At 42.7% G+C, this 25,440-nt stretch overlaps 1 protein-coding gene across 18 annotated transcripts in view; it reads left to right on the top strand.

Moving 5' to 3' along the window:
* PRRC2C (proline rich coiled-coil 2C) overlaps window positions 1-25,440 on the top strand; it is a 111,476-nt gene that overhangs the window by 30,836 nt on the left and 55,200 nt on the right. For 13 of the 18 annotated variants that reach the window (XM_034779739.1, XM_034779753.1, XM_034779752.1 and 10 more), the window contains 14 exons: window positions 3,359-3,496; window positions 7,348-7,604; window positions 8,321-8,400; window positions 9,984-10,114; window positions 10,202-10,292; window positions 10,627-10,774; window positions 11,933-12,013; window positions 13,696-14,353; window positions 15,430-15,602; window positions 16,369-16,612; window positions 18,880-19,093; window positions 20,039-22,384; window positions 23,830-24,038; window positions 24,803-24,957. In XM_034779739.1, the coding sequence (XP_034635630.1) occupies window positions 3,359-3,496; window positions 7,348-7,604; window positions 8,321-8,400; window positions 9,984-10,114; window positions 10,202-10,292; window positions 10,627-10,774; window positions 11,933-12,013; window positions 13,696-14,353; window positions 15,430-15,602; window positions 16,369-16,612; window positions 18,880-19,093; window positions 20,039-22,384; window positions 23,830-24,038; window positions 24,803-24,957 (4,925 nt within the window). The remainder of the gene's footprint in view (window positions 1-3,358; window positions 3,497-7,347; window positions 7,605-8,320; window positions 8,401-9,983; window positions 10,115-10,201; window positions 10,293-10,626; window positions 10,775-11,932; window positions 12,014-13,695; window positions 14,354-15,429; window positions 15,603-16,368; window positions 16,613-18,879; window positions 19,094-20,038; window positions 22,385-23,829; window positions 24,039-24,802; window positions 24,958-25,440) is intronic. The other 5 variants (XM_034779757.1, XM_034779756.1, XM_034779744.1 and 2 more) reach the window with 4 other exon arrangements.

Raw genomic sequence — 25,440 nt, 5'->3', positions numbered from 1 at the left:
TTTTTTGTTACATAGCTGATCAATTAGAGAACATGCTAATTTAAAGTTCATAGAATCATAGACTTTAAGGTCAGAAGGGACCATTATGATCATCTAGTCTGACCTCCTGCACAATGCAGGCCACAGAATCTCACCCACCCACTCCTGTATCAAACCTGTGTCTGAGCCATTGAAGTCCTCAAATCATGGTTTAAAGACTTCAGGGTGCAGAGAATCTTCTAGCAATTGACCCGTGTAATGCTCCCTTATAACATTGTTTGGCAGTTGCCTACTTTGTCCACTGCTTGCAGAAAGAGCAGCTCACTGGAGCTAGCTCGTGGGGGCTTGGAACCAGGGTGGACCGGCAGCCCCCCATCAACTCCCTGCTCCCCTAAGTTCCCTGTGCGACAGCTGCCCAGCAGGCTATCAGTTGCCGGCAGTTCAGCTGTCACCCCCCCACTGCCATGTACTGCTCCTGTCCTCTGCCTTGGAACTGCTCCCGGGAGCCTCCTGCTTGCTGTGCGAGGGAGGGGGGAGGAAAGGGGTGTTAATGTCAGGGTGTCCCTCTGCTCCTGCCCCCCCCCCCCTTTACTCCATCTCCATAGAGGCGGGGCCGACAGGGCTCAGGAAGGAGGAAGCTTTCTGGCAGCAGCGGCTGTCTCAACTTGCTGATCTACTTAAAAAGGCAATGTACTTACAGTGGGGTCAGTGTACTTAAAGGGGCAATGCACATATCTCCCTTCCCTCCTTTTGTGCTGTCTTGTAGAGTGTGAGGCTACATTAACAACAATGTGTTAACCCTTGAGGGCTCAGCCGAGTGCTAGCTCATCATTTAGCTAGTAAGGCATTCCCTGGGAAATATCCCACCCTCTTCCACCCTCTGACTTCACCACCTCAGCCAAGCTTCATAATCATCATTGGTGTGTATAGAATTAAATTGTTTGTTTAAAACACACACATAGATATAGATATAGTCTTTTGTCTGATGAAAAAAATTTCCCTGGAACATAGCCCCTTCCCCCTATTTACATTAATTCTTATGGGGAAAGTGGATTCACTTCACATGGTTTCTCTTAAAGTCGCATTTTTCAGGAACATAACTACAACGTTAAGCAAGGAGTTACTGTAGTTTGTCTTGCGTGAGTGTCCTGTAAGTGGGATAAGATCTGACTCTCACTGGGTTACACATCACCCTTCTGCAGTAAAACCTTCTTCTTTGAGGTGGCACAGGAATTAGACTATGCTTAGTGACTTCGAGATGCAGACAGGTGATGTCTGTTTGAATTTAGTTAATGATTTTATAGCTGTCATGAGCACTAAACCAGATGGTTGTCTCATCTCATGCAACTAGCCACGATATGGTGTTTGGACAGGAAGTTGATATTTTGGGGAATAGGGAAATTATACTTTTTGTCTTGGACTGATTCCAATATCCTTCAGTTTGAGATTGCAGATGAACCTGTCATACGAGTTATGAACTTATATTTCCGGCCTGTTCTTGGTTGATGGAACTTGTGCATTTCTAGCTGTCTCTTGGGGAGAATAAAATTCAGCTGACTGATCCTTCATGATATAATAGGATTTTTTTCTTGTCTGTTAAGGGTTCCTTAAATTCCCTCTCCACAGCTCCATTCTTATCTCTCACTATGTTTTATGTGTATAATGTGAAAAATTAACTAAGAAGGAAAGACTTCTAAAGCTCAGAAGCTTTGTGCAGTGCCTGACCAGTTGCAGCATATCTTTAGATCTTGTTGTGTAGGAGATAAAGAAAAATGTAGTTGTCTCAACACCATCTTTAAAGTCTCTAACAGCTGAAATTTCACTAGCTGACAGTGGTTATTTCAGGTTGACTCCACTTGCTTAGATTGTCAAGTTTATCACTAAGGAAACTGTTACTTTGCAGACAGAATCACTTGATTCAGACTTTATGGTCACACAGGCAGTATTTTGAAAATGCATAAACATTTCCTGCCACCACCTCCCAAATCCTGCTTACTGTAAGACATCCTGGAAAAGTTGCTTTTGCCTCATAGGAGCAGCTGTATGAAGTGACTTCTACTGCCTGCCACTCGCTATTAGCAGTAGGAAATGTCTTCTCAGTAATAGCAGGGCTTCCAGAGACCCCAATCTGCTGACCCCCATGATAAAGCTTAAAAAAAATATATATATATTCATCTTGGCAAAGTGAGGATTGGTTATACCAGAGCTTTCAAGATCCCCAAACGGTTAATCGTGGGGGGAAATGTTGGGTGTTTGCCCTCTTTTCTTGTTTGTATAAAGAAGGCATGAAAGATTCTTTTGAGATTCGTTTGTGCTTCATTCTTAACTCACAACATCAAGAATATAGTCTTATCTTCCCTTCAGAACAAAAAGGGGCTCCTTGGAGGAGCAGAGCATGATGGCAAGCTTTCTTTACCTTCAGCTGAAGGGTTGGGGATTTGGAAACATTCAAAAGATCTGTCCTTCTAACTAGTTTTGACAAAGAAAAAGGTTTAAATAGTTTGACTAAAAGTCACTTCCGTTCTCAATCAAACTTCATTTCTTTGGCATTTGGAATGTTATAGTCCTACTAGATCTGCAGTTCATATCATCTTACACATAACCAAGAAAGATTATCTTAATTTCTAATTTTAAATTTTTGTTTTAAATAAAATCTATCTACGGCTTCTTTACATAGCATAAAGCAAAATGGCACGAACACTTCCCTCACCCTCCCCCCCCCGCTTGCAGTTAATTTTAAGCTAGCCTCCATGCTCAATTTTACTGAATTATTTTCTTGAGGAAGCTAGTTAGAAAGTACCTAACATCCTAAAAATTTCCCTTCTGAAGGGTTAGTGTTACCATACTAATTTTTGGTAGAGTTCTTCCAAGAGGATCTTAAGCCTAAAGTTTATTGTGATCACTGTTGTTAACTCAACCACAGGTTGTTTCTTAAACATGCTACCTTAAACTAAGCCAAGAGTAGTGTTTGCGTATTCCAGAAGTAGCTAATTCAAGAAGCTGGCATTCATGATGTTGAGAAATTGCTTATCCAAGCTGTCCCCATGTGACATAATACCAGTTAATATTTTAGGTAGTTCAAATGATCCATTATTGCTATTCTAGCACTTTTTGTGTCCTCTTATCTTGATCCATCTAACATTATGTACAACAAGAAAGTAAATTGGCTCAGTGGATTTAACTACTCCTGGTATTCAGTAGTGAATATGGAATTTCACAAAGGATTATTTTAAACTTGGATGAAATACAGTCTTGTTTTATTTGAAAAATAGTATAGCTTTTTAAAGTAAAACTTTATGGTTGGCAAGCTAGAGGGTCCTATTTTCTAAACTATATTCATTATTGAAACTTGTAATACTGTTTTGTTGTAATTGTCTAGGTCCAAGTGTCCCAGTAAACAGTTATTTCCAGCAAGAGTTTCCCAGTCTGCAGGCAGCTGGGGATCAGGAAAAGTCAGGGAAAGAGAAAGATGGACCCGAAGAGCCCTATGGACCTGGACCCAGTTTACGGCCACAAAGTAGGTATACCTTAAAAGTCTTGTGAAGATGCATGCCAAATTTTCATTTGTGTAGTGGTGTGAGACTGACTCACTATGGTGCCTCCTGCTGGTTGTGCTGCGAAGGGTGCCTTTTACTAGCGGGGTGTCATTTGCTGTTACTTCCACTTCCTCTACCGTCTCCACCATCTGGACCCGGGTCACTCCTGGACTGCAGTGTCCTCTTCGGGACACGGCCCTTCGGCTGTGCCCCAGCCCGCTGTCTCCCTCCTTTCTGGGGGCAGGCGGTCCTCAGTCCTTCCATTTGCCTCAATAGCCAACTGCAGTCTCTAGTCTAGCCCCGGGCTTCAGGGGCAAACTGCAGTCTGGATTTAGGCCACTCTCCTCATTGGCAAGTAGGGTAAAGGGGAGCAAGGACCCAGGCCTGGCCGCTACTCTGGGTTCTGGCCCAGGGACCCGATAGCTGACAACCACTTACTGCCCCTCCTCCTATTCCCACTGCCTACTTTCCCTGGGCCACTTCCCCTGTAGTCCTAGCATCTTCCCTGCCCTTGCTTCAGGGCCTTAGTCTGGCCATGGTCAGCCAAGAGCTCCCCTATTCTTCCGGTACCCTGCCCAGCACTGCAGTATCTCCGATGCTCCTCAGCAGACAGTCCTTCCCCTTTGCCCTCCAGGAAGAGACTGCCTTTGCTCTACTGAGCAGCCTTTTATATATGGGCTGCTCCAGCAAGCCTTCGCTTGATTGGCTCTTCCAGTGAGCCCTTTCCTGATAAGCGGGGTTCTGCGCAACCTCTCCAAGGCTGCCTTAACCCTTCTCCCCGGTGTGGGGCAGCTGCCCCACCACAATTTGGCATAGGGTTTTACTAGGGATTTCTGGTGTGCACTATGAAATAGATGGAATGTTGTCATTTAGAAGTTCAAACGCTCAACAGAAAATTGACAAACGTGAATTGGCCTAAATTCTACATTACATACACTTGCAGATTTGTGTAAGCATGTTCTTCCAGATTATATTTTCATACCTGTCTGCCTCAGTATATTGTCAGCTTTTTTGTTTACTCATTTTACTTTTCTTTGAATCTACAACCTTGTGTTTGTCCTATTTAAATATCAGTGTTTACCTTTTACAGAGATTACTCTGGGGAAATTTTCACACTTTCACTTCTGTTCCAGCATAATGTCTACATATAGAAATAAGATACATTAATATTTCTCTTAGGCCTTGGCTACACTTACCAGCTAGTTCGACGGCTGGAAATCGAAGTTCTGGGTTCGACTTATCGCGTCTAGTCTGGACGCGTTAAGTCGAACCCGGAAGTGCTTGCCGTCGACTGCGGTACTCCAGCTCGGCGAGAGGAGTACCGCGGAGTCGACGGGGGAGCCTGCCTGCCGCGTGTGGACCAAGGTAAGTTCGAACTAAGGTACTTCGACTTCAGCTACGTTATTCACGTAGCTGAAGTTGCGTACCTTAGTTCGAATTGGGGGGGGTAGTGTAGACCAAGCCTTAGTCCTAGGATATGGTTCCCTTCACAGGTTCCCAAACTGTGGTCAACTGTCCACTCATGGTCCAAAGAGTACTTGCTAGTCACATTCAAATGGTGCTGGCACCTTCTTATTTCTAGTTGCTAAATGTCATGACAAATAAAAATACTTTGCTAATATTATTCACCATGTGAGCAGTTCATGGAGTTGCCAAAGGGTGGCTGGTTACATAAGCACAAATGGAAGGAAGTGTGGTCTGCAGAACTGTGAATGGGAAGGAGAGTTGGTCTACAAGATATTCTCTGATAAGATATAGTCTGTACTTTGAAAGTTTGAGACACTCTAAGACTTCAATAAGCTGAACCTCTCTCACCTGCAGAGAGCTAGATGTGGCCAGAACAAATCAAGGCCACACAGCACCTACAGGAGGTTGCTTTCATCTCAGAAGTACTGTGTGGGTGAGCTGTGTAGCCGCTGGGGCCTGGGAATCAGGAACCACACTTTTGATTCCAGCAATACTGTTCCTTACAGGAAAACACTGACTTTTTTTTTCTTCTCCACCTAAAATTCATCATCCTTGTCCCAATCAAATGATCATGGGAAGTATTTTCTGTACTGTAGCTGCCACCTGTGCAGATGACAGTGCCTTGTCTACACTACAGTCTTAAGCTGACCTGTGTTAGGTGGTCTTACAGCCACCACAGTAATTATTGTAGTGGCTGATGTCCACACTACCCTCCTCCTGTCAGTGGTGTGCATCCTCACCAGAGAGCTTCCACTGACTGAAGAGCCAGGGCCAGCTCTCCCTCTCCCACCTGGGCTTCTCACCTCTGGCGGGGAGATCCGCGCCCAGAGTCCGGTCAACAGCTGTACTCCCAGCAGGGAGCCTCAGTGCAGCTGGACTGGAAGCGGGGAGCCAGAAGCCTCGATGCAGCTGGGAACCCCAGGGGGCAATAGGGCTCCTAATGGGAAGCCCGGGCAACAGCCCAAGCCAGGAGCTTGGGTAGCAGGCTAGCTTGGAGCAGAGACCTGGCAGCAGCCTGGCTGGGGAGTTAGACTTTATTGTCAATTTCACAGCTTCAGCATAGCCATGAAAGCATAGCCTCACAGTTGGTGTAAGGAGTGCAGTGCAGTGTCTACACAGACAATGCATCATCCTAACTACACCAGCATAAGCCCTCTGCCTCTCGTGGAGGTGGAGCCATTATGTTGGTGTAGTAGGGCACTTAAATTGGTGGGACAAGGCTCTAGTGTGTACACTGACATAATTAGGTCAATATAAGGCAGATTAGGTGTACCTAAATGTAGTGTAAACCAGACCTGAGGCAGGTAGTAGTCAGAAAAAGGGATTTTGGCTTCCATAGCTCCTTTAAACCATTCCCCCCCTTCCCTTAGCATTCACATCTCCATTTTTTTTCCTAGCTGTCTTCTATACACCCGCCACTGGTACCTCTGACTGAAGCAGTATATTTGATCAGAATCTAAGCTGGTTTGTGGGTGAAGAATAAACCAGCAAGGAGTGGGATAAAGTAGGAAAATTTGCCTTGCCTGTCTAATGTTCCAGTCTCAATTTCTTCTGCATAGTCGTCATGGATTTTTTGCTAGATCTCCATGTTTCTTTGAGGACAGCTCTTATAGCTAGTGCTTCCTGTCCACCCCTTTGTATAACAGGTGGTGAAATCTGTCTGGGAGCTTCTAGATACACCTCTACCCGAATATAACACGACCTGATATAACACGAATTCGGATATAATGTGGTAAAGCAGTGACCCGGCTGGGGGCGGCGCTGCACACTCTGGTGAATCAAAACAAGTTCGATATAACGCGGTACCATTTTTTTTGGCTCCCGAGGACAGCGTTCTGTAGGGATAGAGGTGTACTTGGATTCTGCCTAGAAAACTGAAGAAACTCTACATACAGCGTTCTGCATTCCATGGCTTCTGAGCTGTGCCAGTCAAAAGTGGATTATTCTATGGCTTCCACTTGACACTGTCTCTCTTCAGGAACCTCTTAGACCTCAAGTTGCTACAGCAATCTAAATCTACACCCTGAGATCTTGGGGGGGGAAATAATTTTATATCAGTACCAGCACAGATACCCCTCCTAAGTCATCCCATAAGCTGTGGAGCGTAGAGCAGGCTAGCTAGTTTAAATTTCATCACTGGAAGCTCTCAGAGAAGAGCAATCTGGAGATGGCCTGAGGAGGAATGGGAGCCAACAATCCTTTTATCTGCAGTGGCTGCCACCTGCTTGCATAACAGACTACAAGGCATGTTCCTCATTTGCACTGGTGTTGCTACATCACAGAAAACAATTGGATAAGAAGTGTTCTTTACTTCGTTACAAATCAGAAGCTTATTTAAAGTTGTGCTTGTCTTTCTCCCCTACTGGTTCCTTCCATGCAGATGTTGCTAGTTGGAGAGAAGGTGGAGTTAAGAATCTCAACACCCCAAATTCTCCAACTGATCAAGAAGTTAAGCCTCTTGGCCAAGAAGATGGTAGTGTAACAGGACCAGTAGAACAGAATGATGTCCCCAAGGCAGCAGAGAAAAGGGATATTCGGGTAGCACAGCCACCTCAACCCAAGCTGAATGGTCAGCAACAACCGGCTGTCTCTTCCCAGTACAAAGCAATGATGCCACCCTATGTAAGTAACTGCTGTATCTTATATAAGTATCGGTGTGAGTGGTTGACTCAATAGGATACTAGCATTAGATAGTTAACCTGAAACAACATCTTCCTTCTCTGGGGCACTTATTGGCTTGGTTTCTAAATGGTGCACAAATCAAGAAAAAAAATGTTAACTCTTTTTGTTCTTCTTTGTACAGAGGTTTTGGGACTGTTTGGGTTTTTCTTCCTCCTCTCTTCCCATTAAGGTGGTTTATAGGTGCTATTCCTAGGGGAAAGCTTGCATACCTCCTTTTCCAAGAGCAAGTTCTATTGACATATTAAAGCCAGCCCCAGCCTTCTGGCAGGAGGTTACTTGGTTTGTAATTTAGTCTCATACTGCCTGATCTTCCTATTAGACCACATCTTTCCTATGGAAAGAGAATCTGGTGTGCAACCACAGCTGATATCCACTGACAAGCATTAATGTATATGGAGCCCTGTCATGACTCCATCTGTCTTCAGTTTGAACATGTCATGCAGGGCAACTACCTACCTTTAAGTGAGGGAATTGTAATTTGTGAGCTCAACCCACTATTTAAGGTGAACAGTCTCCTTGGATTGTAAGACAGAATCTCTTTCTTTCATAAGGGCTTCTGTAGTAGTGGCATTGACAGTTCTAATGAAGCTATATTTTTAAATCAGTTTTTCCTATATCTAAAAGCCAGTTTGGTAATTTTTGGCTTCCTTTCCTAGATGTTTAATCAATATCCTAGAATGGCATATCCTGCAATGCAGGGTCCCAGCAGGTTCCCTACTTCATCTGAGGCTAGCAGGTAATAACTTTCATAAATACTAGAATTGCATGAGTAGTGACCAAATATATGTCACTATGTAAAACCATGGTGCGCCCACACCTTGAATACTGTGTCCAGTTCTGGTCAGTCCATCTCAGAAAGGATATAGTGGATCTGGAAAAGATTCAGAGAAGAGCATTGAAGATGATCAGGGGTTTAGAATGGCTTCTATACAAGGAGAAACTAAAAAGATTAGGATTGTTCAGCTAAGAAAAGAGACAACTGTGGGGAGATATGAGAGAGATCTATAAAATCATGCATGGCGTGGAAAAAGTGAATAGAGACGTATCGTTTACCCTTTCCCACAATATATCTGTTAGCCAATATGGTCAGGGATGCAACCCTAAAGCTCTGAGTGCCAGAAGCGGGGAGGGGGAAGATGGGATGAATCCTTCCAACTGACCTGTTCTGTATACTCCCCCTGAATCTCTGGTACTGGCCATTGTTGGACACCATATATTGGGCTACATGGACCATTAATCTGACCCAGAAGGGCAGCTTTGTTTTGTGTGATAAAAGCAGGGCTTCATATACAGTCTAGCACGGGGATGGGCAAACTACGAGCCACATTCGACCCGCCAGCTGTTTTTATCCAGTCCTCAAGCTCCTGCTGGGGCGTGGGGTCTGGGGTTGCCCCGCGCCAGCCAGAGAGCAGAGTTGGGGGCTGCTTCATGTGGCTCTCAGAAGCAGCAGCATGGCCCCCCTCCAGCTCCTACGCATGGGGCAGCCAGGGGGCTCTGCCCTGCACAGCCAATGGGAGCTGCAGAGGCAGTGCCTGTGGATGGGACAGCGTGCAGAGCTGCCTGGCCACACCTTCGCATAGGAGCCGGAGAAGACATGCTGCTTCTTCCGCAAGCTGCTTGAGGTAAACGCTGCCCGGAGCCTGCACCCCTGAGCCTCCCCTCACGCCCTAACCTCCTGCCCCAGCCATGATCCCCCTCCCGCCCTCTGAATCCCTTGATCCCAGCCCGGAGCACCTTTCTACACCCTAAAATTATCCCTGAGCCTTCCCCCAGCCTGGAGCCCCCTCCAGCACCCTGAATTCTTCATTTCTGATCAATATAAACTTCATTCTCCCCTTCCAAGAGATTAAAAAATCATTGAATGACAGTTTCAATCTAGAGAACCCTTTTTCAGTATTTATAAACATCAAAACAGTATTTACTCACCTTGTAATGGTGCTTTGTGTGAGATGGACAAATAAGAAGGGAGACCAGGGCCCTTTCACTCAGTTTTCCCCATTATAAAACTACTTGATTCAGAAATATTCCTCCTTCCCTTTTCTTTTGACGTTCACAAATAATAAAAACTGATTGTTTAATCAGTAATTATACATAAAATAATACAGAATGTGCTAAACATGGCTAAGTAGTATAAACTTTGTGCCTCTGCTAATAAGGGAAAAGCAGTAATGTATACTTAAAATAGTCTATTGCTTCAACTACAAATTAACCTTTTTATATAGTGATTTTAAAGATCTTAGTTGCTATCGTGGGGAGAGCAGATATTGCTGTATAAACTGATTTTTGTTTTGTTTTGTTTGCATTCTTCCTTTGTTCTAGAGGCCCACGGGGAAGAGGCCCCTCTTGGTGCTCAGAACCTGTCGAGCGTCCGTCCATCCTTAGTGCTAGTGAACTCAAGGAACTGGATAAATTTGATAATCTGGACGCTGAAGCTGATGAAGGCTGGGCTGGTGAGAACATTGAACCTATGAAGACTCTTGCTCTTTGCATGCTGAACACTTTTAATATATTAATCTGAATTTTTGCTCCTATGATAGGTGCTCAGAGTGAAGTAGATTACACCGAGCAGTTGAACTTCAGCGATGATGATGAGCAAGGAAGTAATCAGAAAGATAAAAGGGAAAGCAGGTAATTTGATGTTCCAAGCCTTCTGAGCTGCCACACATGTAGGTCATGCTCTAATGTAGGTGAAAAACTTCTTTGGGAAAGTTCAGTGGACCATCAGTGCTCACAACTTAGTTTCTCAAATGATGAATTGATTGGGGTCTCCTGGCATTAATGTAACATAAAACAATCAGTATTGAGGCCCCATTGTGTGAGATGCTATGTGTACATGTAGTAAAAGGACAGTCCTTGCCCTATAGAGCTTGCAGGCTAAAAATGCAGAAAGTGGGAGAAAAGAAGTATTACTGAAAGTGTACTCAAAACAGACCCTCAGTTTGATTTATTTTTTTATATGCAGTGATGAACAAATGCCTTCAAAAGACTCTGAGAGCCCTGATGGACAGAAAGAAGCAGAAGAACGGTCTGGCAGTAAATCCTCTACCCAGGCTCCTCCACAGTCACCAGGACCCAGAGGTCCCTATGGCAAAAGCACTCAATTTGACCAGGTTTGTTTTTGTTTTATTTTCTCTTACCTGTGCCTGGAGAATCCTTTCTGTGGATTCTTCCCCATTCTTCCTCCCTATTCACTTTGAAAGTCTTAAGTGATTGCCATTAAAATATATGCTTTTACCAAAGTTACCACAGGGTGCTATGAAGTCACTTTTACTTGCTGTGTTTGTTTTATCCTTATTGTAACTGCTCAGTGGCAGCCACTGTGATATCATGACATCTCTCTACCTGAGTAGGTCTGCTTTGTGTCCTTCAAAAATTGTCAGCTCTGTAACTAAAACAGCAAGTGCAGTCTGCAACATGCTTCCTTTTTCCAGTACTTCAGGAGCAAGTTTTGTTTTTCCCTGAATAGCCAATTCAAGCTTCTTTGATGGATATCAAAAACTTTATTTTAGTTTTTCTCACTGCACTCTATTTGTCAAGATTTTTTTAACTTTCCTTGAGCCTATTACAGCATGCTGCTAGATTGGGCCAGTAGGAGAAAAGAACTTTTGCTCAGCTTGCTTCCAAATAGAGCCCTTTCAGGCAACCTGTCTTGGAGAGACATAGACACAGACTCTGTAGAAACACAACACTTCAGGGCTTCTATTTTGTAATTGACCCCATAGTACAGAGAGATCTGCAAGTGCATAATGTAGGTTCTGCCCAGGTCCCAACTGGAGATGTACTCTTTAGTATTGTTTTTCAGGGAAGTAAGTTCTAGCTTTGTCTGAGAATTTCACTGAAAAGGTAAACTTCCCCCCTCCTTTCACCAGTTACAGTGAAGACAGGGAAGCCTGAAATGTGCATCAAATAAACCTTACTTAATCCAAGTTTTACTTTAATTTTAATAGGGGGGAAAGGGGGAAGGCACTTAAAATCTTTCAGGAATTATCACTTATCTGAATTATAGAAAGCAAATGGGATTTTTTTCAGTGTTAAATCCAAATTCTGCTCCTTGGATATATGACTGTTACTTTGCCCTTGAACATAAAAGTGAAAACTACTTTGTTGCCCTTCTGTATTTGTATCTAACCTTCTTCACAGAACTCAGATGGTCCACGTTGACATGGTTAAACGCAGCAGGAAACCCAGCCTCTATGTAGAGGATCTGCAAGACTGACCATACATTCCATTAAGCTAGTTACTCCAACACTGTTTTCTTTGTTCAATAGGAGCGGGGTCTGACACCAGCACAGTCTTCTGTACATGAGAGGGGCGGTTCTGCACTTCATCCAAAATCTATTCCTCAACCGGTAGGAGAAGACAGAATATCTGATTTACATTGGAGAATCTTGATTCCCAGTGTCAAGTGCTTAACTGTATCAGAGAGAATTTGAGGGGGAGAATTAACAGACTGTATGCTCCACCTGTAAGGAAGAAAGATTATAATAGTATTAGGCATTTTGTGTGATGATCAACAAGAATGATGCAGAATTTATTATTTCTATTAGAGTAACTTCTAGTTGCCAATAATTGAAAATTGTTGCTAGACACTCTACAAAGTAAAGTAATAGACAGTCCCTGCCCCAAAGGTCTTAGTTTAAATAGACAAGACAAAAACTCAGGGAAAGGGATGTAACACAAAAATAGAGGGAACAGAATGGTGGCTTGCAAGTGTATGTTTCATGATCGTTAGTTTTTTACACATGGGTGAGGAGGGATTAATTCAGTGGGTGAAGCTTTATGTGGAGACTAGCTCAATGGAATACCAAGGGGAAGGAGAAGAGACTGAAAGTAGGAGTGGAGTGCAGCTGAGGTGAAGATATTGAGAGGAAAAAAGGCATGAAGGGATTAGTGCAAACAGTCGGCACAGAAAAGAATGTCCAGTGTGTAAACTGTAGAATGCAGTCTGGCAGCATCAGTGTCTAAGAATCCCTGCTGAGGATGCTTCAGTGTCTACTCCTGCTGGCTTAAGTTTCTCTGACTCCTGCCTAGAATTTTTTCCCCAGTGGTGCTTTGTGGATTTTACATACTCCCAAAGGGGATTTCAGGGGCAGCCTTTTGCACAGTTTTACATCTGGCTGTTGCTGCGGGAGAAGGGGTGCCCCAGCCAGGCCCAATCTTGATCTCCCTTTCTTTCCATTCAGATGTGTACTCCTTCATTTATTTTCAGCTGAAAATAAAATCACTGGTGATCCCCAGCAAGTTTTGCAGTACAGTGCTTGTTAGATTACCTGAAATCCAGTTCTTTCAACACCCCCATTGTGGCTTACATTTTTTGTTAAAAAATAAATGGCCCTGAGTAAAAATTTGTGAAAGCGGGTATCAAAATTAATTAAATGCACCAGCCGAAATTTTTAAGGCAATAATTCTCAACTTTTCTCTAATCGTGGGTCCCAGAATCTAATAACTCCTGAGGTTCTTGAAGGAACTTCTGACAGTGGTAAAATTATTTTCCTGTCTTTTTCATCCACACCCTCTGCCAGCTGCTAGGAGTGGTGGGACAGCTCCATGTCTCCAATTCTTGCTGCAGGAGAGAGTGGGGGTTCAGGGATTCTGAAACATTGCTTCCCGCTCTTCCTGATTTCACAAGTAGCAGTCACTGCTCTCAGGGTCGCAAGCTATCAGCCTCCACCCCAAATCCTGTTTTGCCTCCAGCATTTATAATGGTGTTAAATATATTGTGTTTTTAATTTATAAGGAAGGTCGCATTCAGAAACTTGCTATGTGAATGGGGTCACTAGTACAAAAGTTTTAAAACCACTGCCCTAAAAGCAGAAAAAACAAGAGCACCAGTCAATAGATGTGAATTACAGCAGGAAATTAGGACCAGCCTTACGCCCCACAAACCTGCTAGCAACTCACAGGTTGGGTGGTTCTGTTTTGAAGGTGCCAGTCAAATACGGCAATACTGCATATTGTTACATATAGCCACATGATTTGAATACTAAAGGTTTGCTTGATATGTACTACATTACTTATATTAATGTTACAGCCTCCACCTCCAGATCGCCAGGCAGGACCTGGAAGACAGGGCCCCTTACCCCCTAAACTGGTACCAGATGAAGATGAAATTTGGAAGCAGAGACGAAGACAACAAGCAGAAATTTCAGCAGCAGTGGAGAGAGCCCGTAAGCGGCGAGAGGAGGAGGAGCGAAGAATGGAAGAACAAAGAAAAGCAGCTTGTGCCGAGAAGCTAAAACGGTTAAATGAGAAATTTGGCTGCGTGACCAAACCATCCCGGGAAGACCCTCTGAAGGAGAGGGAAAGGGAGAGAGAGAAGGAGAGGGAAAGGGAGAGAGAGAAGGAGAGGGAGAGGGAAAGGGAAAAAGAAAAGGAGAGGGAACAGAAGGAGAGAGAAGAGAGAGAAAAGGAGGAGAAAGCAAAGGAACAGNAGGAGAGGGAACAGAAGGAGAGAGAAGAGAGAGAAAAGGAGGAGAAAGCAAAGGAACAGGAGAAGGAGAGAGAAGAGAGAGAAAAGGAGGAGAAAGCAAAGGAACAGGAGAAGGAGAGAGAAGAGAGAGAAAAGGAGGAGATAAAGAAAACAGAAGAGAAACCAGAGCCTGAGAAGCCTGAGCCTCAAGAACCAGTGCTAGCACCTGTAATAGAAAAACAAGAAGAAAGTGAAAACAGCAGTAATAAGGAAGAGAAAGGTTTGTATGAATTGTTAAAGGCTGTTCTTTTTAAAAAATAAGGAACCACTGGGATTAATATAATTCAGGATTTTTAATTTGTACAGTTATCTTTGATCATATGCAACACACATTGCCATGGGCACATTGCAACCCCAAATCACTAATTGATTCAGGACCCAGACCTGAATGCTGTACTTCATCAGGAAAATGAGTTATTCATGAAAAAATTGTGAATCCCACACATTGCAATTTTTGCTGCATTCTGCAAAATCTAAGCTTTCTTCTTAAAGAAGAGGAAAAGACATCAGTCTTGCCAAGATACAGGCAGCATAGTATAAGTAAACAGATGTTTTTGTGATGTTACTATTCTGTTAATCCAGCCTTGCAGAACAGTTCCCCCTCCCCCCTCCAAAAAAAAGCTGCTACAAGCACACATTTAAACTTCATCCATTAGGTGTAGTAAATTGTGAGCTTAAGCACCTAATTCTCTTCTTTGTCTTTATCCTCCCATACCCTCAGGTGCTGAGAGCATCCACTAGTTTCCACCATTTATTTTGGTCTTCTTCAGCACCTAATTGGGACTATTTACATACCAGCTCTTACTTAAGCACAGGCAAATTTTTTTTTAAGTGCAAAATTATTGTAAATCAGCCTATAGGTTACACAATCAAAATAAGTCAGGCAATTCAAAACTTGAGTTGTACGTCAGCATAAACTTGGCTGCATAGCAATCCTATTTATATATTAATTTTACAACATAAACAGCAATGCGGTTAGCTACACAGTTTACTTAGGTAAACAATAGAATATACTCCATATGTGAGATGAATTAGTAGCTATTGATCTGTGGTCTCCAGTGACTAATTTTCATTTCTCCACTGTAACCTTTTTGTTTTTCATTAATAGAATTAGCCTAGCAGAACACTAAAAGAATAAATTGATAAATATTCAGGGTGTTTTCACTTTAGAAAGCCATATCTTTTTAAAGTTAGGATAGACTATCTGATAGGCAGCAGATTAATGTGAAAGTGAAGACGAGCTTATGACCTATAATACATGTGGTAGGTGCAAACTAACTTTGAATATTTTTATAGCAGAGGGACAGCCAATTTTTACCAGACAAGACAGTAGTCGGAATGAAAAAGAGAGTTCACAAGTGGCTCATGAAAGTGAGCCAGATTCAGGGTCTCAGCCTAGACCTGCTGTTTCCTCAGGCTACTCTAAACAGTTTCAGAAGTCGCTGCCACCAAGATTTCAGAGGCAACAGGTAAGTAACCAATCTATTAGCATCAAAAAATAAAGGGCTTATTTACCACTGAGTAATGGAGTACAGGTCTGATCTTGGGACTCCTAATCCTCACACTGGAGATGAAATTCATTACTGGGTGATATCTTTCATAAAGATACTAGAATGTTTTGTATTGTTGTCTGCAGTACTGGCAGGGATACTTCTATAGAGGCAGTTTATTTCCCTCTTTCTATGAAGGCAAGATGTCCAATTGAGCCAAAAATAAAAGCGTTGTTAAAATGTAGTGGGTTTTTTTACACCAGATGCTGGGTGTAGACCATTGATCTGTATTTGCAGAATGTTGGGATTGTAGAATGTGATGTTAATCAATATTTCCTAAAGGATTCATACATGTTGATACCTTTGAGTATTAAATCTATAAAATAACTTGCCTGAAAGATATCCTGCAAAATTTCTGTGTTACAGTACAGATTGCCCTGCTCTGCTTCTCACTGAAAACCATGCAGACTTTGTAGCTAATTTGGGGGTGAGGGTGTTTCAATTTTATTTGTTCTATTTCCTGTTTTCCCCCTTAATCTTTTTACTCCAGTTTATCCCCATGCATTTGACACATTCTGGATTATTGTGCCTTGTCCTTAAGTTAACTAATTCTGCAGTCCGATAGACCCTTTTCTGGAGATAACTGGCTCTTATCGCTAGTTTCCAAGGATTATTTGAATGGCATGCAAGTCACTTCATATTATGAATGAGCCTTCTTTTAATGTTGCATATCTGTACATTGTAGGAACAGATGAAACAGCAACAGTGGCAGCAGCAGCAAGGGGTGCTTCCACAGTCTGCTCCATCACAACCTTCCAGTGGTCCTGTCCCTCCTCCCCAGCATAGACCCCTTTACCAGCCCATGCAGCCACATCCTCAGCATTTAGCTTCTATGGGCTTTGATCCACGGTGGCTTATGATGCAGCCTTACATGGACCCACGAATGATGTCAGGAAGGCCTACTATTGATATGTCTCCTATGCATCCAGGTAAAACCCAGCCTGCATTCTCAGTGAGCGTTCTCGCAGTATTTTTGAACAGTAGAAGATTCTTTCCCTAACCCACTGTTTGTCCACTGACTGGAAACATCAAGCCAGTACATAAGTACTAAATTCTTTCTGTATAAATATCAGATCAGGCAATCTCATTAGAAAAATGGTGCACTATACTTGTATCTTACTGCATTCCCATACATGATTATAAAATAAAAACATAGTTTGCTACTATATTGCAGATATATGGTAGTGACTGGTTATGTTTGTGTTAAAAACTTTGCTATAAGCCTCACCACCATTGGCCACCCATCTCATTTTTGACCCAAGTTTGTGGAAAATGTGAGTAATGCAGGTAAGACTTTTCAGAAGTGTACAGTGCTAGGATACATAGTTTTCACTTGCTAGCAATCAAATACTAGCACTTATGAAACATTGCAGCCATAATTTCAAAGTTTTCAGCCAGTTATCTCAGCACAGAATATGCTTTTAATCTCCACTATTGCCATTTGCATCCCTGTCATGCGTCTGACGAAGTGGGCATTCACCCACGAAAACTTATGCTCCAATACATCTGTTAGTCTTAAAGGTGCCACAGGACCCTCTGTTGCTTTTTACAGATCCAGACTAACACGGCTACCCCTCTGATTCCTGTTGAAGCTAGCATTTAAAGATAAGAAATGTCTGGACTCTCCAGCTAGCTGGCATGTGAAAAGAGAAGGGAAAGTGGGGTGACAGTCCCAGGGTGGGTGAGAATTTGGGGAAGCAATACAAAGATAGAAATATCTGTTCTAAGTAATGTAACAAGAATATTCTTTCCCTCTTAATTTCTTGATATTCAAGGTTTGAAAAATCCTCTTGCCCAAGGTGATTAGGAGCCTATCCTGGGCAAGTCCCATCAATTTCTGCAGAACCAAAGCTTTAAGTGAAACTCTAGCCCTTATACTTTCCAAACCTGAACTGAATGTAAACCAAACCTAAATAACATGCTATATGCTGCTGCTGTTGTGGAATAGTAAAGAGGCTGTCAGATGCTGCTGTTGAGGATGTCTAGGGCAGGAGGCCCAAAAGTGGCAGCAAGAACATGAGCAGAAGGCTCTGTATGGTGGGAGCGACTCCTGCGGCCCCTGTACTTGATGGGGAACTGTCAGAAGGGGACATCAGTATAGAAGTTCTCTGCTCATCATCCTGCTGATTTTTTTTCAGCATAGCCAGAGTTTAAATTCTTCAAATCCTATCTTTTATGTAATTGTGACTGGGGTTCCAGGGATGCCATGCTGAGAGAGCTCATTTAGGGCAGACAATCCCCAAAACTGGTAGTTATTCTAATACTTAGATTCCCCAAGCTAGCAACAAAACAGTTTCTGCAGTACCTTACTGGTTACTCTGAAGAACTTATTCATCATATGAAAAAAGTTCTACCAATCCCGAAGGATCGCACACATTACCTGCCAAGTTAATGTCTATTTCAGATATTACCCAGATACACGCTTACAGCCAATTCTTATTAACTAAAACTAAAATTTATTAAGAAAGAAGAAAGAGTATTGGTTAAAAGATTATTATACATACAGACTTGAATAGAGTTCTTACCTCAGTTTCCTAGTAGAGATGGTGAGCTTTAGAGTTGGAGAGAGTCCTTCCCAGAATCAGTTCATCAGGTTATAGACCAATGCCCAAATATCCAATATAAGGTGTTCCAGATGGGACTGGAGACCTCAGTCTTGCAACTCAAATTTCCCCCGATGAAGCTTAAGCAGATCTAAGATGAAAAGGATCAGGGGCCAAGAGTTTTTATAGACCCTTTGCAGGCTATTGTCAGCCTCTTGACAGCAGGTGTTCCTTGAGTGAAGAATAGTGTCTTTGAAGTAACCTCCTATTTCCTAAGCATCACCAGTAATTAGCTACATGGATTAACATAAGGCAATTGCCTATCTCCTGCCATTTACAGGTAGTTGTTACATACTTCAGAGAAACTAAGACTGTGATATTACATTCACACTTGATTTCAATGTTAATATCTCCTTTTGATCTCTGAATAACAGAATACAGTAATAGACAGGAACTGTTTGGTTACATTGTCAACCTCTAACTAGATATGTAAACACACAAAACATGAACATTATCTACTAATATATCTCTAAAGGTTGACTCTGGGTCAATTAGTCTGCTAGTTGTGTAACCTTTTCTGGCCCTGTGTCACAATAATCAATGTATTTTGAGCCATTAATTTCAACTGTTTAACTTGAATCTCTTGATCACAGGAATTATGTCTCCCAAACCATTAATGAGAAGAGACCAGATGGAAGGGTCAGGAACTGGTTCAGATTCATTCGAACATATTGCTCGATCGGCAAGAGAACATACTGTACCACTGTCAGAGCCCCGCATGATGTGGGGTTCAGATCCTTATCCCCATACAGAACCTCAACAGGCTAGTGCTCCTCCTAAAGTGCTAGAAGAGCCTGAGGATTTGAGGTGAGCCCCGCCTGATTTGTGTATTTCTACGTGCCATTCATGTCAGCCAGACTCCTATGTTTGTTTAGATATGTAGGCCATACTTGCAACTGTGAATTAGTCAGTGATCATGATCAGTTGTTGCTACCAAGGAGATAGGTACCGATGACTTAGGGACATGTGAGTTATTAAATTTAACCAGCTGTGCTTTATGGCATCTGGCAGACAGGTATGGTTTTAAGGAAGATGCAAGGAAGAGTCCATACCTAACTCAAAGGTTCTGTGACTGAACAATTGTGTGTGCATTGGAATTGCTATACTGGACAACAGGTTTGAGCCATCTAATCTAGTATCCTGTCCCTGACAGTATCCCAAGAACCCCATAGTAGGTGGATATGAAGTAATCTGGCCCCATGAACATCTCATCCTAATCCTCAATAGATGGAGATTGGCTTAGTTATTAGTGGGGGTGGGGGGTTTGCAGGTACCAAGTAGTGGGAACTGTGATACATTCCCATGTTTCAGGAATCAGGCAGGACACCCTGCATGTGGTCTCCACCTTGAAGAGCTGTAGTCCACTTCACACTGATAAATCAGTTAACTATGGAAATAAAACTGCTTATAAGATGGTCAGATGGTCATTTTGATCCTTATTCAGTCAGCCTCTGAGCTTCTGTTGACACTTTCTTAAATGTGACCCCAGTAATTACTTTTACTTACTTTGAACTGATATAGTACTTGTGATGATAATTTACTAATATGCTGGCTCATTCGAAGTTTTGACTTAACTGTTAACAATAATAGATTCCCTCACACCATGACAGATACCTTGTTTCTCCTCTTAAAACTTCCATAGATGAGGCAAAAGTCCTTTAACATGTTACAGGGATGTTAGCGAATCCAGCTGTAAATATGGTTAAATTAAACTGTTCCATTAGAAACTTATTTAATTGCTTCTTCACTTAGGCCTGAAGCACATTTGGAAGAAGAACAAATTGCTGTTACCACTGCTTACCCTGTAGAACACAACCAGTTGGATTCTCAACAAAAGACAGACTTTTTTAGAGAACCAAATGAGGTGGATGTACAAAAATTCCCAAGCAGGACTTTGGAAGATGTACAGCCTCTCCAAACTGACATGCCTAATCCAGCAGTTAGCTTTGAAGTAGCTGATGAGAACATTGCACACAGCTCTCAGGAAGAGCTGGTACCCGGAGGAGAGAGTCATTCTGTTTTGAAGAGAAGCATTTCCCATGGTTCAAGTCATTCTCTAAAATCAGAAGAGCAAAAGAATGAGACAATACCAAATGTCCCTAAAGTAAGTAGTAGATATGCTGAGACAGCAGAAAGACCAGAGATTAAGCCAAAAAAAGAAGGTTTCATGAGTAATAGAACATCAGAGGGGCCAAAATCTGAAAAACCTTTCAAGCCTAAATCTGAAACCAGATGGGGTCCCAGGCCAGGCTATGGCAGACGAGAAGAAGGTAGTGATAGACCAGTAAGAAGATCTGGCCCTATTAAAAAACCTGTTCTTCGAGATATGAAAGAAGAGCGTGAGCAGAGGGAAGAACGTGAGCAGAGGAAGGAAAGGGAAGGAGAAAAGCTGGCTAATGAAAAAGCTGGCAAGTCTGAAAAGACAGAAAAGAAGGAGCAGGCACAGCTGTCACCTCCCCAGTCAGAGCCAGAAAAGTCCATGCCAGACAATGCTTCTTTAGCTAAAAAGATACCACAAGATACGGCTCAGATTTCAGAAAGTACAGATAGCAGTCACCTTGAGGCTGCCATTAAATCTGCAGCCCAGCCGCCTTCACCTGCAGCCCAGCAGCCTTCATCTGCAGTCCAGCCACCTTCACCTGTTCAGCAACCTACAGTTCAGCAGCCATCACCTGCAGTCCAGCCACCACCTGTTCAGCAACCTGTTAACACAATTAAGGAAGAAAAACAACCAGAGAGAGCTGCTGGCAAAGAACATATTGTAGAGAAACCTCGCCTAGAAACCAGGCCAGTAAAGAGAGAACCTGGTTTACCACCCAGAACGTACTGGAAAGAGGCTCGGGATAGAGACTGGTTTCCAGATCAGGGATATAGGGGCAGAGGCCGTGGAGAGTATTATTCTAGGGGTCGCAGCTACAGAGGTTCTTATGGAGGACGAGGCCGGGGAGGTAGAGGTCATAATAGGGACTGTCCACATTATAGAGACACTAAGCCTAGGGCAGACCATGTGCCTTTGGGGCCTCTTAGACAGAGAGAAGAAAGTGAAACTCGTAGTGAGAGTTCTGATTTTGAAATAGTCCCGAAACGGCGAAGACAGCGAGGTTCAGAAACTGATTCTGACAGCGAAGTTCACGAAAGTGCTAGTGATACTCTTCTTTCAGACAAAGACAGTTTAAGCAAAGGTAAACACCCAAAGAGAGAGGAGAGAGCTGATGGCAAGAAACCTCCAAAGCCTCTGCTGTCTTTCAAACCTGAAAACAATGTTAGAGTTGACAATAGATCCCTAGAGAAAACTTATATCAGGGACGAAGAGAATAAACCAAAACCAGGATTCCTTCCTAAAGGAGAACCTTCAAGACGTGGCAGAGGGGGAATGTATAGACGTGGTGGTAGGGATCCAGGTGGGCGCCCACCACGACCATCTATGTTAAGGAGGCCAGGCTATAGAGACAGTCAGTGGAATCCAAGGCAAACAGATATCATTAAACCAGAAGAGGAGGAGCCACCAAGAAGACATGAACACTATGGTCCTGTGCCCATTGATAAGAGACCTCCAAAATTTGAGAGGAAGTTTGATCCAACTAGAGAGAGGCCTCGAAGGCAAAGGCCTGCACGACCACCAAGGCAAGATAAACCACCACGCTTTAGACGTCTAAAAGAAAGGGAAGCTGCATCAAAAATAAATGAAGCAGCAACTAGCTCATCGACAAGTGCTACAGTTGTTAATGCAGTTAATGAAGCATCCAGCACTGCTTTGGATATTTCGGGGAGTAAGACACCAGACTTGTCCAATCAAAATTCTTCAGACCAGGCAAATGAAGAATGGGAAACTGCCTCAGAAAGTAGTGACTTCAATGAGAGGCGAGAGAGGGATGAAAAAAAAATAGCAGATGTGACCACACAGATAGTTGCCAAAGCAGGAGAAAATGCCATAGCTCCAAAGAGAGAAATATCTAAGCGAAGTTTCTCTAGTCAGCGGCCTGGAATAGATCGCCAGAATCGCCGTGGCAACAGTGGGCCACCAAAGGCTGGAAGGAATTTCTCAGGGCCTAGGAGTGAAAGGAGGAGTGGTCCTCCATTAAGAAGTGGGAAACGAGGGTAAGTATCTATTATTTGTTTCCAGTAGCACCCACAATATATAGTTACTGTGCAAACACAAAAGGCTCTAACATTCACTAATTTCCTGTTGCAGATTGCATAGCCATTCATAATCTGACCATGGTCTGTGGAGGATAGTGTTAGATGGCTCCACAATGCTGGGTTTTTGTTTTGGGCCTTTTGTACAGAAAGGAAGCTTTCATCTTAATCACTTCAAGCCTGTGATAGTGGAGGGGAAAAGAACAGAGCTTTCCAGTATCAGTGTACCATATTAAAATACCCTGGCAGAAAAATGCCAACTCTGTCACAGGTGTAAACTACATTCATCCCCATGAAACTTAGCATTAAACATAATCCAGTTGATTTAAATCACAACTCTACAGTCTATTGCGTTAATCCTTTCACTGTATTTATCCCATCAGGACCCCCATCTCAATTTCTAGTAGAAAATCAATTAACTAAATGAAGGATGTACTCTCCAGTTAAGGAGGGGTTTTCAGCTCCACTTGGGCATGTTGCTCAGTATTAGAAATGAAATTGTTATGCTTACCTTTACATGCTGATCTGATTGAAACCTGCCCTTCGTCTCTGGGATTGGTTTCTCATGCCTTGTAGCAACTGCATGATGGTTTGACAGCATCTTCTGCACCAGGTTAGGGAATGCTATGTAGTGGGCTGCTGAACTCTCATTGAAGACTTGGCTACTTTAGCAATGTCCTGTCTTGAAAACTTTTTCTGAATATTCTAAGCTGTTGGTCCTTCCGTTATAAAACTTTGAAAAAGCTTTTATATAATACTTGCAGAGTTTCCAGTGTTCGACAACAAAAAGGCAGAATTCTGTAGTTTTTCCACTGGCCTGCAACTGGCTGCAGTAGTTGTTACTAACATATCAATAAGTCCATGCTGCAAATACCAAACCCAATTAAATATGGAGCATATATTGCAAAGTCTACAAATTTCTATGGTATGTTACACAGCAACTTTTCAGTGGAGGCTTTTAGCTTCACATTTGGGGTGGATATGGGTCATTCACTTATTCAGTGTGGTGAAAGAATGGCAGTTGAAATGAAAATGTTGTACCTTCTCTGTATGGTTAAAGGGTCTACTGTGCATCATCATTAGCTGGCTAAGCTGTATGGCTACTGCTTTATTAGTTTCCTATTGAGACTGCACCTATTAGTGATGCTTACACCTATATGGCTAAAGGGTCTACTGTGCGTGTTGACTTTTTGACTGGTCTGTGTTCCAAATCTGTAAGCATCACTAATAGGTGCAGCCTCAATGGGGAACTAATAAAGCAGTAGCCACACATCTTAGCCGGCTAATGATGATGCACAGTAGATGCTTTTAACGCAGTAATGTGATCTGCATACAGATGTGGTTTTGCTGTTTCTGAGGGTACTCTGGGGATGGTGGCTAGTTCTGTCTAATTTTGTCTGATGTAGGCCATTTGAAGACCAGGCAGGAAGCATGACTGCTATCGATCCCACCATCAGTAATTCCTTGCATCAAGAAGAAGGTGGTGGTAATGCTGTAATGCAAAAGACCTCCAAGGATGCCAGTGGCAAAAAGAGGGATGAGCCCAAACCAGGTCCAAAGAAACCCAAGGAGAAGGTGGATGCTCTATCCCAATTTGACCTCAACAACTATGCAAGTATGTGTTGATGGAAACTTGTGGTAACCAAAAAAAACCTATTAATGCATTAGCGTTCCTCCTTCTGGAATTAGATATATTCGGGAACTGTGGAAAGAAGAAAAGTTGGTGCATATTTTTTAAAGGCTGTTTATATCCCAATATTCAGACACTGCCCCCTGTGCAGCAATGAATGAGTCCTGTGGGATGTGTCCCTTTTAAAATTGGGTAATAAAATTTTAAATTTGTGTATATGTACGTAAAATAGTTATTACCTATTTTAAGAGGGACACTTCTTTTGTACAGTCTCATTCCTGTAACTTTTTTCAAGCTATCATTGCACATCTGATGTTGGCATCAGGTATTTTGTATCTCTTTGCACGTGGAAAACGGGAGAGGATGTTACTGTTGTAAACTCAATAAATAACACCGACGGGTTTGCAGTTAGTGTCCAGAATGCATCATTTTTCTATTTAAACTACTCACTGTTTTTCTTTAGCTCTTTGTTTTATGGAACTTTTTTTGTACAAAGTATCATCTCTCTTTCAAGAGCCATTAATTGAAGGCTTCTGTAGTAAATCCTTTTTCTTGAAGTCCACCAGCAAAAGGATGGTCTGCGTGAGGAAACTTGCACATTACTAGGATGGTAGGATGGTCATCTTTGGCTGCAATTGTACGAAGCTATGCAGTGCAAGTGGAATTTGTTTTTATTCCAGAATTCTTAATATTGGGTCTGAAACTGTTGAAATGGAAGGAAAAAATGTACATTTTTGGCTCATCTGCAGGTGTTGTGATCATTGATGACCATCCTGAAGTGACAGTAATTGAAGACTTTCCGTCTAACTTGAATGATGACGGCTTTACTGAAGTGGTGTCAAAGAAACAACAAAAACGTTTGCAAGATGAGGAGCGCAGAAAGAAAGAAGAACAAACGGTGCAGGTATGTTGATCAAGAATGTCATCCTTTGCACCTGTTACAAGCAGTTACACACTTGCAAATTTTTTTTGTAAAGGACTATGCGACAGTGCAAAATCTGTTTCCACACAGCTGTTTTTCACCATTCAAATTGCAGTATTCTAGTTAATTTTTAATTGAAATTGTTTAGCCTTAGTTATGCAGGTCATCTTGCCTCCCCTTATGTTTCTCCTCTTGTGCCTCTTACTTTTTCAATACCCATTGCCACAGTAATTTGGGTATTTCAAAGTTAATATGTCGGCTACTGTAACTAACTTAAAAGCTTGCTTTTGGGCTTACAGTAAAAATGCTTTGTTATGCTATTGCCGGGGCGGCTCCAGGCACCAGCGCAGCAAGCGCGTGCTTGGGGCGGGAAGCCGCGGTGGGCAGCGTGCCGGTTGCCATGAGGGCGGCAGTAAGGCAGCCTTCGGCGGCATGCCTGCGGGAAATCTGCCAATCCCGCAGCCA

Source organism: Trachemys scripta, chromosome 8, assembly GCF_013100865.1.
Source record: "Trachemys scripta elegans isolate TJP31775 chromosome 8, CAS_Tse_1.0, whole genome shotgun sequence".
NCBI lineage: Eukaryota > Metazoa > Chordata > Testudines > Emydidae > Trachemys > Trachemys scripta.
This window is presented reverse-complemented; position numbering and strand designations above follow the sequence as displayed.